Source organism: Castor canadensis, chromosome 14 (genome assembly GCF_047511655.1).
Source record: "Castor canadensis chromosome 14, mCasCan1.hap1v2, whole genome shotgun sequence".
NCBI classification, from domain to species: Eukaryota; Metazoa; Chordata; class Mammalia; order Rodentia; family Castoridae; genus Castor; species Castor canadensis.
This window is the reverse complement of record NC_133399.1, coordinates 56,307,682-56,323,777: the sequence shown is the minus strand read 5'-3', so window position 1 is coordinate 56,323,777 and position 16,096 is coordinate 56,307,682. Positions and strand designations below refer to the sequence as shown.

Genomic DNA, 16,096 nt, shown 5'->3' with positions numbered 1-16,096 from the left:
AAGTAGGCCTGAACACCACTGTTTCCAGACCATTAGGATAAAACTCTAAATACCATTGCTGGATAATTTCAAGGGCTTAAAAACTAATTCTGTTATAACTGCTAATAGAAAGAAAGTATGATTCCATTGTAGCTGCAGAATTCTAAGATTATATAAAAACAGTTTAAATTAACTCACCTAAGGCTTAACAGGTCTTCTTGACAGGCATGCACCTAAGAAATGAGTCTCCTCCTCTGGTAAAGTCCATCATACTCTATGATCCCCAACAAAGGCCAGTCCTTCAGTAATACCTTCCTTGACTGGATCCACTGGAGTGGATCTTTGTCTCCACAGTTCTTTGTGCAAACTGTTAGTAAACATTTGCACTGTGGGATCAAAGCTATTTTTTCTTTTTAAATAAAATGTTAATTTACCTCACTATACTATGAATTTCTTTAGAGAAAGTCTGTCTGATTTATGTTTCTTCACTACATCAGCAATGCACCTCAAGTTTACCATTTCACTTAATAGTGTCAATAACCCAGTTAGTAAAGTTTGATCATTATGGCCTGATTGAGGAAACTAAGGCTCCAAGAGATCAATGATTTGCACAAAATACTAAAACTAAGAGCTGACAGAGCTAGTCTTAGTTCCTGCTCTCAGTGACTTGCAAAGTTTTCATGCCATCTTTTGCCTCCAGGCAGTAAAAACAGCTCCACCTGGTTCAAGATCAGTCTGTCTGAACAGCTCATTTTGTAAAGCAAAGAGGTGTGCCAGGAATTTGCTTAAAATGTCATCCCAGAGGCTCCTGACTTTTGGTTCTTCTGCTCCCTCTTTTATTTTCTTTGTGAAAAATACTCAAGTCCACATTTTGTAAAGTTTCAAATTTTTAATAAGAGGACAAACATCTATAAAACAAGATCACAAGCACAAGTGATAACACAGGCTACCGATTCTATGACTGCAGCTTCCTCTCAACTCAGAAAGTGAGGAATTTCTGTGTTTAACCCATAGACAGCATTTATCATGAAGGACTTCTGCATCTAGACCATATGAATATTCCACTCATTAGGAAAGGTAACCCTGCTGAGAAGAAGGAATTTTCACTTCATCTGTCCTTGCTTTGGCCTGGTTGAATCAACCCTTTGCTCTGACTTTACACCTTCGAAGCAACTTTCTGTCATTTGTCTTCCCCAGTAAATGCTACCTCAAGGAGAGAGGGCACTGATCAAAAAGCCTGAGCATTTTTATTTGCAAGATATGTACAGTCTTCCTTATGAATTAATAAACTGACATTCTGTTCTACATAGCAGAGGAAAAATAAAATATGTAAACAGAGAAGTATCTAATATTTCTGACAGGTTTGCCCCAGGATTTGTCTTTCCAGCACTTCGATAGCTTTGCTTCCCATTACCCAGCTTTGTTCAGTCCCAGCACCTTTGCACATTCTCTTTCTACATGGCCCCAGTGCAGTATCATCAAAACCTCCAGGATTAGAAAGTTCCGGCATGAAAGAAAAATCAAACAAAAAAGACTTCCTTGTATGTAGCATTTTCTGCAATATGAATTCTACTTCTACTTACTTAGCTTTGGCACTACAATCCTACAATCCCTATACCTGCAAAGTTCTTAGAAAATCATCCAAGGATATCACATAGTACACCAGATACTCACATTTTCTGACCGAAGCCTTTTGGCAGGACACCCACCATCCCTGGGATGAAGCATGTAATATAGTCGGACTTTGCTTGCATGCTTTCGACTCTGGAGAGGAAAAGCAGAAGGACATACTGTAAAAGAGAAGCCATTTGGAAAAGAGAGAGAAGAGAAAATCCTTTGAAACAGAGCAGTGACCACAAATGCAAAGAAGTGTTTTCAGTAGAAAACAATGATGCAGGATAGAGTTTCAGAAAAATTGACTTTCCCAGAATCCTAAAACAAGTATTATTTCAGGATAAATAAAAACAGAGAGAATCCTCTCTAGTCTAAATAGTTCTCTAAAGAGGACTTTTTGTCCTCAAAAGTAAGTCAGTTAAGCTGAGGAAACAACATAAGGATCAATTGTGATGAAAAGAGAAGCAGTAGGATGTTCTCTCTCACTCTTGCTGCCCTGTCTGACTTATGAGGGCACAAGGTCACCCTGGTCATCAGTCAGGCACACCACCAGCAGAAGCAGCTTTTTCTTCCTATTCTCCCAAACCAGAGTCCTATTAACAAACTCAACAAGGATTCTCTGGGGTTAGATTTGAATAAGCAAAAGGTATTGTATGCAAGTCTGGGAACTGATAAGAGCCCAAGCTACCTGTAGGCAGGCAGACAAAGCAAGGGAAGGTGAAAGCCTACCTTCTGAGGCCTTTCTGGCTGGACCAACTGGGCCAAGGCCAATATGGAGAAACCCATCCCCTTTTAATTCCATCCTTCCTCTAATCCTTTCCTCAATGATAGCTCACTCAGACTCCCATCTGGCTGATGGGAGAATACCATAGTTTTAACTTCCTCATTTTTCCTGAAGTAGGATGAAGAATACCAGTTTTAACTTCCTCACTTTTCCTGAAGCAGGTTGGCAGAGTAAAAGGGCAACAAGAAAATATTCCAGAGGTTCAGAATCCCAGTTCCAGCTCTACTGCTTTCTAGCTGGGTAATGTGAGACCAGTCATTGACTGGAATATGTTTAGAGTCTAAATGAGTCTGATTTTCTCCATGCACAAAATGAACATTACAATGTTTATTAGGGCTGCTCTGAGAATAAATAAGACAATGCATATGAAAAGATATGATTTATATGATGCTAAACATTTCTTACTGTTGAGTGTACCAATTCCTAACATTATTGAATCCATTGCTACCTAATTCCAATCTCCTTTCCCTTTTCTCTTCTCAAGAGATTACTTTCTTCTTTTCAAGGTCTTTGTTTCACTTTACCTTTATTTACAGTTGAGTTCTAGCCAATCTCCTGGATGATGGCTTACTTTTACGGATTAGCCACAAAGGCAAAGTGATTTTCAGAGAACACATAGCAAGCTACATCTTGTTTACAGGATACATTGCAAATCCTTTGTGGCAGCTTTCCTCATTTATCACTTTTTAATTCTTTTATTCTGCCTGGAGCAAGATGAGTGTTTCTAAACAGTCTCTGGACACTTCTAAGGTCTTTAAATGGGTTTAAAAGTGCTAATGGAACAGGAGACATTTTTACAGATGTATACTGCAGTGTTATTTGAAATATATTGTCAACAGTTGTGACTATTTCTTGGTTCCACAGTAGGTTTTAATTTAAATTATCCAGAGTCTATTATTGCCTGGAAAATTGTTAGGAAAAGAAATAGAAACCTATGTGAACCAAGGACAGAGGATTCAACATTTGTTCAGCTTCTGCATATTTTTGAAAACAACATATTATAGACTACTATTTTTATTTTTGAAAATAAATATGCCAATTACTAACATCTGTATACATTTTGCTAGCATTTTGTTAGGTTTTAGAGGTAGGAGGTAGTGGTACTACTAGAAACACTGCTACTGTGAAAAGAATTTTTTTAAAAAATTGAAAACCACTAAGAGGCTGAATGCAGACACAGAACCTGGGCCAGTAGAAAAACATACACAGACAGTAATTGTTGAAAAGACAAAGTGGTAACCATGTGAGTTCAAACGTGACCAAAGGAGATTTCAATTTTGTATTTGTTATCACAGAAAAACTTCTTATCCCAGCTCCTGCATCATCAATCCACTCAAAGCCCCGAACTCTCAGAGAACAAAATTATGGGAAATTGGAAATCTCGTAATGTGGCCTGTTTTGTAACTGGCTTTTTCCCCCCCTCTTTCCTAAAATATTGCATTTCTTTTCAAAAGACTTTCCAGAAGAGGCAAAGTTCACTGAGTTATTTAATTGCAATTTGACAAAACTAGTAAAAACCCATTAGCTGAAAAGAAAAGACAAATAAATGACAAGCTCTTCTCTGAAGCCATTAGTGATGAGAGAGCTTGGGATTAGAGGCTTATTAGCAATTTTGATAATTAGAGGCCTGTTGTTCTCTTTGAGCTCCCTCCCACCCCTACTCCAGTTTTGGTGGAAGAAGGGCTGACTACATACACTACAGGTAACACCCTTGCCTCAGGTTAAGTTAGTGAAAAGAAACAGACCTTTTGACAGGACCAGCTGCCTCCATGGCATCGATGGAAGCATCCTAGCTCATCTATAATGGAGAGTTCCCCTCTGCCTGAGTGTGCTTTATCCAGACTGCCCAAGCCAGATCCACTGCCTTCTCTGTCCAGAAGCCAACCCTGACATCTAGCAGGAAGCACAAATCCTGCAGACAGCCCACTTCTCATTGGAAGGAATGTGGAGTCCCATTCCTCATCAGGCTAACATAAATCCAAAATTACTGGCTGACAAAGGGAAAGAGGTTCCCAGATTGTCCCTGTGTGTGCCACAACTTGCTCTGCCTCCAACATGGGGACCTTGAGATGAGCTGCAGTACTTCCAATGAGTCCTCTTCCTTCTTCCTGGCATCACCTCTTACCAAGAACAGACACTCTGAATCACTTACAATATCTACCTATCACTGACTCCTCTATATATTACCTACCAGAAATTCCTTAAAATTTGGCACAATAATCAAACACCCTTCAATTTATTCTAACAAACAAAAACCTTTCCACAAAAAAGTTAAAATTAAAATTGAAGCAAAGATATTCATTGAAGTATCACCTAAATTGAATGACAAGAAAAGGAAGACAGCTACACATTCAACAATAGGGGATTGGCTAAAGCAGCCATCAAATGCCCTTAGTTAAATGGAGAATTGAAAAGCATGCTTCCTACATAATGGACATTGAATGAAAAATGTTAAATTCAAAAGTGTTTATACACTATGGTTATAATTACATAAATTTTTTAAGTATATCAAGAAGAAGTGGAAAGGAAAAAGGTTTATTAGATTAGTGGTAGTGTGGTTATCATTTTGTACTTCTGTAACAAATTTCCCTGCAAAATAAATATAGTAATAACAACTTGACAATCCTCAAGCCATGGTAATTCCATGTTAATCATAATTCTTACCTACAATTATTATAATTAGTAAAAAGCATCACTGAGCTGGAATGCTTTTAATATGTACTGGTAAAATTGACCACATTTCCATTTACTCTTTTTAATGGCTTACCAACAATCAAAATGCATAATTTTCATTGCAACAGTTAGTGTTATATGAGCCTTCTTAACCCAAGGGCAATATATGCTATTTAAATTTTAAACTTCATTTTAATACATATGAATATGATGGCAAATATATATGTTCTCCACAATATGGTCACTTTCAGATGTATGTATGTACAGATGCTCTGGGACAGGGAGGCCTGCACTATCCATGCAACTACACTGAGATGGGCTGGAACACACATCTGAAACTGACTCCTATTGCCATCCAAATAGACTTATCAACAACAAATTCTTATTACTGTTTCAAAGATTTACCATTATCTAAAATTTGCACTGGTTTAAAAAAATAAGAAGAGACAAACTGCCAAGTACAGGAGAAAATAATACCCCAAATGTTAAGTGAATACATTATAGAGTTTCAGGAGAGAAAAAGGATCATCATTTTGAGGGAGAAGTCATGAAAAAGAAATAACAATCTCTTCCAACTGCACCAAGAGTCAATCTCAGGCTCTTTTCTATATTCATATTTGCATTTTAAGTAAATGTTATTACTTTCACTCAAACCACATCAATGTTAAGCTTCCCAGATAGGCCAGAAATTACCAACTCTTTCATTTTAATTAAAGCCTTTGCCCCCTATCCTAGGCATTGTGCAAGGTCAGACCTATCTGAAAATTAGTTTCTTTTGCTGAAATAATCTCTTGGCACTCAAAGAAATTGTCTTAAATTCAGGCCAGCCTTCTCTTAGGGAGGATAAAGAATAAGGCAAAACTCTATTTCAGATGTATTACTGCGAAAGAAGGGGGCGAAACACATAAAGATAGAATGGCTTTGTGCTTCACCTAAATAACCATCTTCCACTATTGCACATTCCTTAAAAAATTCGCAACTCAAATTTGCTTCCAATAAGGCTACAGATTTCTTCTCCTCCTAAAAAATGTAGAGATAACAAAGCAAGTTTGTATTTGCATAATGTCTCAAGCAGTCTTCAAAGTCCTTTCAAATTCATCATCTCACTTAATCCTCAAATCACAGTTGTGAGCTGGCAGGAGAGGTGTAATCTCAAATAAAGTTTAGAATCCATTCCTGATTTCCTAGATAAGTCTTCCACCATTTTATTTCATCATAGCCATCTAATTATACCTCTTCCAAAAATCAGCTAAAATAAATCAAGGACTTTAAGAAAAAGGAAAAAGTTGAAACAGACTGGTAATTATACAAGAGTGATTTTCATAGACTACCACTTTAAGGTATTTCTCTTCATTCAGGGTACATAGGAGCCAATTAGAGAAAAGACAACAAATACCAAGGGCCTAACTCACCTGGGTTCAGAGAATGACTGGCTAATGTGATATATGGGCTCCCTCTCACAGAATGGAAGGAGAAGGTTTCTTGGCAGAACCCTACTTAAGAGTCCATAGGGCTCTAGATATAAGCTCTGGAGAGGCTGCAGGACCACCACAAGTTTTAGAGATCCACTCTAAAAAGTGAGCCTCTTTCCCAACAAATTGCATCTTTCCTTATTACCACGGAAGGAGGATGGTTACAGAAGCTCCCATGCATCAAGTGTGAAAGATGGGCTAAGAAGAGAAAGACAGCAGCTAGAAGAAGGCTTCACCATCACAATGAAGGGGAGGATAAAACTTCTCTGCTAGACCAGGCTTCAGGCCACCTGCCTGGGATTCGAGACTAAGAAAGCATGCAAGGTCAATCTACACAAAGCAGGGCATGTGGCAGGACTTGATAACCTATTCTGCCAGAGAGGAGTGGAACCTATAAAAAAAACTTCATGTATATAGAGTGAGTTTTTGGGTTTTTTGTTTGTTTGTCTTTTTGGTGGCACTTGGGATAGAAGAACCCAAGGCCTTATGCACACTAGGCAAGTGATCTTACACTGAGCTAACCTGCATCCTCAACCCAAGGACATCTTTTGAAAAAAACCCAAAGGATTAATCAAGTAGTTATTTGCAAAATATGTGCTATGATAAGCAGAACTTGTAAATTGTACATATTTTACATCATGTAATTCAAGAAAATATGAATCGAGGGTAAAAGCTTAAAAATGAGATAAGACAACTGACTGAGATAACACTGAGGTAATAAAATAGAGAAATTAAAAATGCCATAGCTTATTTTTGAAGGTCTTTAATGCATTTCAAGAGCAGAATCAATACTGCAGGTCTGTGAAGAAGTAAATACAGAGGGAATTTCTAAAATGCAGAGGAATAGAACAAAGAAGTTAGGGCACAGGGGAGAGGAAGAAAATGGAAAACCTACACATGAAAAACCAGAATGTGTATGTGTTATGGCTTTAGTGCCAGAATGAGTAAGTAAATAGAAAAGAAAGTAGATCCAATAATTGGACCAAAAAAGGAAACTAGCCTAGCCTTATGATTGGAAAGTTTCCAAACAACAATAGAAAAGAAGCAAAACAAATACTGCTGTGACAGAAATGGGTGTTTTTACTCTGAAATATGTACATGCTAAGAGGCAGCCCACAAAGTAGGAAAAATATTTTCAACATGTAAAAAATGGTTTAATATCTCTGGGATAAAGTGGGAGCTCACAGATTTATACAGAAAAAAATATTAAAATAGGCAAAAAATATACATAGGAATTGAGAAACAAGTAGCTAAGATACTTAAAAATAAATTCATTAAATGCTACCTTATAATTTTTAAATTTAAAAAATATTTCTCACCCATCAAATTGACAAGAATTTATAAAATATATATAATACATTTACGCAGAAGAACTGACACCCCTGCACATAGCTAATAGACATGTAAATTGTACAGGTTTCCTGGATGGAAATTTTGCGAATACATACAAAAACGGCAAAATTTACTTGATCCAACAGTTGTACTTCTATGAACGTAATTTAAGGAAGCAGTTAGGGACACATATTCCCACTGATTTATAATAGAGAAAATGTAAATATAAGTTAAATGCTCTAAAATAAGAGGGATAAATATCATGATATATCCATACAATAGATTACCAAGTGGCCAAGAACAGGAAGAATATTATTCAATGGTGTGAAAAAATATGAATGAGGTAATGTTAAGAAAAAAACAGGGTTTTAAACCAGAATAGAAATGGTATCAAATTTTTAGATAAGAATATATGTGCATACACATGTGTGTGTATGAATATATATGGCTGGCAAAAATCTAGGAGAAACATATGAAAGGATTAACATTATCTATAAGGACTACAAGTGATTTTCAATTTTCTAATGTATACATCTTTGAATTTTCCAAAATTTTTAGGAGACCAAATCATTCATCAAGGGAAAATCACAATTTGAAAGATTTATTCCAACACTGACAATTTGTCATCCTAACAGTACCTTCAGATAATAAAAGTCTCAAAAAGACCATACAAGAATGAATACAGGATTTTTAAACCTGTTGAAACCATCATAAGACAAAGACTAAGGTAGAGAGAAGAAAAATAGAAGAGATGAACCAATTCAGATTATAACACATACATACATGAAAATGTCACAATGAAACTCCCTGTATAGCTATCCTAAACAAACAAAATGTCATTTTTTTTTCTTTTACAAAATCAGAGAATAGGAGGGTGGAACAGGTCCTGTGGGGGCGGGGAGGGGTTGGTACCAGCAGGTAGAAGGAGGGTATGGGGAAAGGGTGTAGGAGGGTGAATATAGTGCAAATACTGCGTACATGTGGATGTGGAATGGAAAAATAAGACCTGCTGAAACTATTCCAGAAATGGAGAGAGCATAAAGGAGAATGGTGGAGAGGGTGATATTTGATACATTGTAACAATTTTTGTAAATGTCACAATGTACCCCCAGCACAACAATGTAAACAAATATTTTAAAAAGACCAAATATTTGCTCAACATCTCACACTTTATAAATCCTCTGAGAATAAGGACCATACCTGTTTAGTTCATAATTGAACTTCACAAGTTATTGCAATGCTTGACACATAGGCAGTGCTCAATAAGAATTTGTCCATCAAGTGACTGAACACAGGAATGAAAGAATAAGGCAATCACAGGACAAGAACCCAAGACTCCAGATGAAGACAACTAGTGAAAGTGTCATCTGCATTTGAAGCCATCTTTGTTACAGACCCCCCTTCCATTCTAAAACAGAAACTAAAAGCATCAGCCTTCCATTTCTCTCTCTAAATGCCGTAATACAGGTCAGTGAGGAGCAGGAGCCTGCAGACCAGAGAATCCTAAGCAGCAACACCTGCATCTACTTTGCAGCGTGTGCACACTGGGGAGACCTCAGACAGGTGCACTGATGGATAGTCCGTTTGACAAATAAGTTCTAGAGATACAGGGAATTCCTGCAAGTAGTAAAGAAGTAGAAATTCAGGGGGAATTTGCAGACACTAGCACAATATGATCCAGCTCTTGAGGAAGAGAAGTTTGGAACAATACAGAGTTAACTCCTCCAGTGCTTCCAAGATGCCAGACTTGGAAGAGGTCAGACAGAAATGTAGGCTGCTGTAGCCTAGGGCCATATGCGTCTGAGTTTTTAATTATGGGATTCTGGCAGTTGTGCTGTTATGGACTGAACTGTGTACCTCAAAGTTCATATGTCAAAGCCCTAAGCCCCAGTACGATAGGGCCTGTAAGAAAGTAGTTAAGGTTAAGTGATGAGGTCCTAAACATGAGCCCTTAATCCAACAGGACTAGCATCCACACACACACACACACACACCCATATTATGAGCTTCAGGACTCCAGAACTGTAAGGAAATGAATTTCTGTGATCTAACCGCCCAGCCTGTGCTATCTTGTTATGACAGCCCAAGCTGCCTAATACATATGCCATCCATCTAAACTAGATGTTCTTTTGAAGTGTTTCTTGCACACGTCAATCGGTCCGTTTTTCAAAACCACAAATCTCCAAGTTTCTACAATTAAATCACTTTGTTTTTTTTCTGAGCTATTTTTAACAAGCATTTAAAATGAGACACTTATCTTAAATGAGTACTGTATTAGGAAAAAATGAATTTTTGATGAAGAAAATTGTGTATGGGGAAGTGCAATATCACAATGGTGTAAACATATTTGTATGAAATCTATATTGTTGTCTGCCTACACAAAGTGACTATATGAATACATTACAATTTTAAATAAAAGTCTTGCAACTCAAAACGTAAATTACCACCAAGGCTTGGAGGAAGAGTTTCTCTGTGGTGCCAGTATGCAGCTAAATGTGTCTTCATGATGTCTGTGCATTTTAAGCAGTCACATGAAAAACAGCAGAACATAGGCTTGTCTTCGGCTTTCTCTCTTTTGTTATTAAGGGGATAAAACAAGAGTGATAGTCTCCATAAACCCCTACAGACATTAACATTAGCGATGAGGGGAAGAAAACAAGCCAATGTGATCAATTCAAGTCAGAGAAGATCTGGTGATTTGAAGTAACAAAGCTTTTGAAATGTGAAAGCTTAAACAATGTGAGCCAATCCTAGGCTATCTTTTCCCAAGGTCTCTTGGCTTCTATTATAAAGTTCATGGCTAGATTAAGAAAAACTTCAGCACTGTATAAAAATAGCTGTGCAATCTTCCAAAATTAACCCCATTACTGCCATGGATAAAAACTAATGTAGTCTCCATCTATTTACTTAAACTTGAGTCCATGAGGGGGTGGGGAACAAGGCAATAGAGTCTCTGTCCTTGTGAGATGGATGACCAGCTGGCCAAGGTGAGACAATCACCCCAACATCCACAATGAGGTCACCAGCAGCAGTGGGGCTCATGTGTGCTACCCAACCTGTCTATTCGCCTCTTTATTCTGTACATTTTCACATTAGACTCTCCTTTTACCTTATTATTTTATGTTCATTGGCATGTACTATATAATGATTCTCAAACTAAACTGTGATCTTATGACTGAATCCTCAATTCCTCATGAGTTTTATAGTCCCAATCCATGCCCACAATGTACTTTTAAATACTCTGCAGAGTTGTTCCTCTATAAAGTACCCGATGACTATTTAAGTAGCCAGGTAAACCAGATTATAGAACAAAATGTAAGTGGACCTCACTTTCAACAAAAGCTATAGTTAAAAAAATTTTTGAACTGACAAAACACAATACTTGTTTATAAAGGGATTCTCCATCTCTCAGAAAATCATATCTTTAAAAGCAAGTTCCTCAGGTACACTTGAAATGAGACTTTAGTTTCAAAGACTTTTAATCCACATTACTTTCAAAAATATTTCTAGGCATATTTGTGTAACATTAACAATCTTTTTAAAAAGTGGATCACTCAATTTTACAAAACATTTCTCAATATAAAATATATGCAGAATAGCATAGCCATCTCTCCCTTTTAGTGTTCACCCCACACACACAAATATACATGGATTTGTGCTAGTTTTTCTTGCACACAAAATTACCTGGCTAGAATGGAGCAGGGCTAGGATGCTCACCCTTCATTGATGCTGAACTCCATCCAGCCATGATGCTAGCAGAAAATGAGTTTAGTATCCTGGTTCATCTAATGATAGGAGAACAGATTTTTTTTTGTTTTGAATCTCATGCTATAGAGTCCCCAAACAGAGTTAAGTATTCAGAAGCATATTTGTGCAGCAATATTTCTTTGAATACTTCTTTACAGACCTTAACGGGAACCCTGCATATGCTGCCAGCTGCAACTACTATCACAGCAGTCCAACTGCCACCTGCTTTTCAGCTTATCTATTTGCCTACTCAAGTCCCAGCTTTTAGTCTGTTTGCAGGTTTCTTTGAACTGATTGCATCATTGAAGAAAAATAGGGAATTTCTGAAATAATTCATCTTCTCTAGACAGGTGGTTGACAAGAATATGGTTTTATTCAAACAACATCCTCAGGATGTCTCCATGACATTCCCAGAGTCTCCATGTCATTCTTGGCTCTCAACTAGAGGAGTGAGAATGAAAACACAGGCAGAGGTTTACATTTCCAGAAGCTGTGATGTGAGCACACTCTCTTATAGAGAGCTAAGTGGTGACTATGGGAATGCCTAGGTCTCACCTCATCACCCACCCCTCTGTAGACAGGACCCCTTTTCATTCTTTCTCAAAGTTTGGTCCCTGGAACATCTGATTCAGAATCATAGGAAGTTTATTTAAAGGCATCAGACCTAATAATAGAAATTACTAGAGGTGGAGGCCTAGGAATTAGGTTTTCCACCAGCAACCTAGTAGTCCCTAGGACTGTGGAATTTTATAAAGCCACAGCTTAACTTTCCTTCCTTTGTGTTCCTCTCATCTCCCCTCCTGTTCTAAGGCTGCCAGGCCCAAATTGGCAGGAAAAGTAAACAGCCTGAGAGTTATCTCCTGGCTTCAGCTGGATGGCAGGGCACTTCAGTGTAAGAGTCAGCATCAGGAGGAAGCAGCCTCAAGCCAGACTCTTCAGGACCAGCAGAGAATAGGCTGGGAAGTGCAGAGCTTGAAGGAAGCCTGTTTTTGGCAGGGGCAGTGCTCTAACACCTTCTAGCCCTCAAACTCTCTAACTGCTGATTTCCATTTCTTAGAATCTTCTCTTTCCCACCCTTGCCAACTTCCATCTCCTCTTCCTAGCAGCTCTTAGCTATCACCCTAGCCTATTCTAACTCAACACTTCCAAAAGAAGTCACTGTCCTTCCTCCCAAATCAAATCCTCTTTTCAATGTGCCTGTCTTAATCTAGAACACCAACATTCCCTCAGGCAACAGGCACAAAATCAATTGAAGCAAAAACATAGCAACATATAAACCAAAAATTTTTTAAGAAGGTAGATAAAACATGTTTAAAGTGTTGTGAAAATATTACCAATAGGAAATCATAAAAAAATAGAAAATAGACAAAATATCATAATGTTCAACAGATTAAAAAAAAGGACAAAGTTTCCATGCTCATCTCAATAGTGCCAGTAAGGCTTTAGACAAATGAAGCTCCTCAACCTGACAAGGCCATCAGGAGAAAATCCTAACTGCATTCTGAATGGTGGAAGAAAAGTTTCTCTCCTAAGATTCAGTCCTGGTCAAGAATGACCCTTATCACAACTTCTATTCCACATCACGGTACTGGAGGTTTAAAACAGATAAAAAGCAGTGTACATTGTGGGGAGAAAGCAGATAGACTGGAAAAAAGTAAAACTATTTCTATTTGCAGATGACATGACCCTACTGAATCTATAGAAAATCATTAGCATTAATAAACTAGTTCAGCCAGATTGCAATGTACAAGATTACAAAAATCAATTGTATCTCTAAAGATGAACAATGAAAGATCCCAAATTGAAATTTAAAAACAAGTTCACTTGCAATAGCCTCAAAAAGAAAAATTACTTAGAGAATAAGCTGATCCCCAAATCACATTGACTCAGATTTCCCGAAAAAATAAAGAACTGAAAAGAACAAAGTTGGTGAATTCACATTTCCTAATTCAAAACTTACTCTAAAGTTATAGTAAAAAAGACATTGTGGTATAAGGACATATATACTGATCAGGAGAACAAAATTGAGAGTCCATAAATAAACCCTTATGGTCAATTGATTTTTGACAAGAATGTTCCAAGTGGTAGAGCAGCTGCCTAGCAAGCACAAGATCCTGAGTTAAAACCCTAGTACCAAATAAAATAAAATAAAATAAAAATCCCAGACAACAGTGTTACCTTAGGATGTGGAACATGTGACAATGTAAAATGGTGTGGCCAGTTTGGAAAACAATCTGGCGGTTGCTGAAAAAGTTAGAGTTATCATATGACCCAGAAATTCAACTTACAAGTACAAATCCACAAAAATAATATGTCTACACAAATACTTATACATGCTGTTCATAGTAGCATTATTCATAATAGCTAAAATGTGAAAACAGCCAGGCACCAGTAGCTCACACCTATAATCCTAGATACTCAGGAGACATTGATCAGGAGGATCACGATTTGAAGCTAACCTGGACAAATAGTTCTTGAGACCCTATATTGAAAAAAAACCCATCTCACAAAAGGGCTGGAAGAGTGGCTCAAGTGGTAAAAGCATGTGCCTAACAAGCATTAGGCTCTGGGTTCACATCCCAGAGCCATCAAATAAATAAATAAAATGTGAAAACAAGCTACATGTCTATCAACTTCTGAATGGAAAAAGAAAATGTGGAATATCCTGCAACAGGGCTTCATTCAGTCATAAAAAGAAGTAAAGTTCTGATACACATTACAAAAAGGATAAGCTGTGTGATAGAAGCCAGACACAAAAGACCACATATTATAAGATTCCATATACATACCCAGAATAGGCAAATCTACAGAGGTAGAAAATAGATTAGCCCTTGCCAGGGGCTAGGCAAAGGGGAGAACAAGTACAGAGCTTTCAAATACTGCTAATCCATATGGTTACAGGTTAGAGGCTTTTGAGGAGGTGGTACAAATGTTCTAGAATTAGTTGTTGATCAATGTACGACTCTGAAATAACCAACAACCACCAAACTATATACTTAAAATGATGAACTTCACAATATTTATATAAAAATAAAGACAATAAAGGAAATTTATGGAAAACTATTATTAACTACTAATGTACATGAAATGAATATATTTCTAGAAAATACAATGAAAACTCCTAGGAATAAGTGAGAAAGACTTGAAATACCTCAAATATTTTAAAAAAATAGCCAAAATACTAAAAATTTGAAATAGCCATGAACTACTTCCTTTCTTCTTTACTGCCACCTCCACTATCACCACCACCACCACCAAAAGGCTCAGAGGCTCAGATCACTCTATGAGGATGATAGATTATCTAAGAAATGTAAACATAACACATTTTTTAAAAAATCAATGTTACTCACATTAATAAACTGAAGGAAAAAATCATATCTCAGTTAATGCAAAAATTTTTTTTTGATCCGACACCTACCTATCTATTTTTAAAACCATTCTTAGTAACCTAGGGAAAGATAGGAATATTCTTCTCTCCGTACAATAATGATTATAATTAATGGAAAATTTTTTATTGCATTCCCTTTAAGAGTAGAAACAAAGGCCTAGCAATGGTGATACAGGCTTAATCCCAGCTGCTTTTCAGAGGGAAGCAGGAGGATCTCAAGTCTGAGACCAGCCCAGGGAAACTTAGCAATTAGCTGAAGGGGGAAGGGATGGGGAGCTGGTAGGGTTGGGGGCGTGGCTCGAATAGTAGAGTACTTGCCTGGGAAGCTCAAGACCCTGGGTTCAATCCTAGGACTACAACTCTAACTTTTTCAGCGGAAGGAAGGGAGGGGGGAGAGAGAGAGAGAGAGAGAGAGAGAGAGAACAAGAAAAATAGTACCACCATCCCTGTTACTGAAATAGCAATAGAATTCCTCACCAACACTGTAACAAAGAAAAAGAGAACTAAGAATGAAGAGAGGAGCCAAAACTAATTGTTTGCAAATAATATGCATTTACCTTTTAAAATAGTGGCAGTATCAATAGCAAGATTATTAGAACTCACAGAGTCTGTTTGACAGTCACAAAGATGCAATGTCCCAAGCCCCTGCAAGAGGAGAGCTTTTGTCCCTGCTCTGAGAGTACTGTCTGAGAGTACTGTCTGAGAGTACTGTCAGCAGGCAAGCTCCAATTGTCAGTCTCTCAGGGATTCTTCCCTCCTCAGCTTAAAGAGCTGCCTTGGCCCAAGATAAGGCACATACATAAACAAAATAACTAAATAACAAGAGAGGCTTCTTACATAGGATTTTGAGAATGCATATCAACTTTGAATATGGTTAACTCTCTGCACCTGAGATTAAGTAAGCCTCAACTTTACAAGGCTCAATACTAGCTGTACACAGGCAGGATTTCAAAGCAAGTTTTTTACTCTCAAAGCTACAGTGTTGACTGCAATGCCACGCTGCAGGATAATGTCTCCCAGAGTACATATTCCCACTTTTGCATGTTTGATTCTACCCCAATTCCAGCGTACAGGCCGGTTTCCCATTTACATATTTGACCATAACAA

The 16,096-nt window shown here is 37.5% G+C and overlaps 1 protein-coding gene across 2 annotated transcripts in view; it reads right to left on the bottom strand.

The window, feature by feature from the left end:
- Positions 1–16,096, bottom strand: part of Zmat4 (zinc finger matrin-type 4) — a 403,972-nt gene that overhangs the window by 268,109 nt on the left and 119,767 nt on the right. For both annotated transcript variants that reach the window (XM_074054613.1, XM_074054614.1), the window contains exon 3: positions 1,654–1,743. In XM_074054613.1, the coding sequence (XP_073910714.1) occupies positions 1,654–1,743 (90 nt within the window). The remainder of the gene's footprint in view (positions 1–1,653; positions 1,744–16,096) is intronic.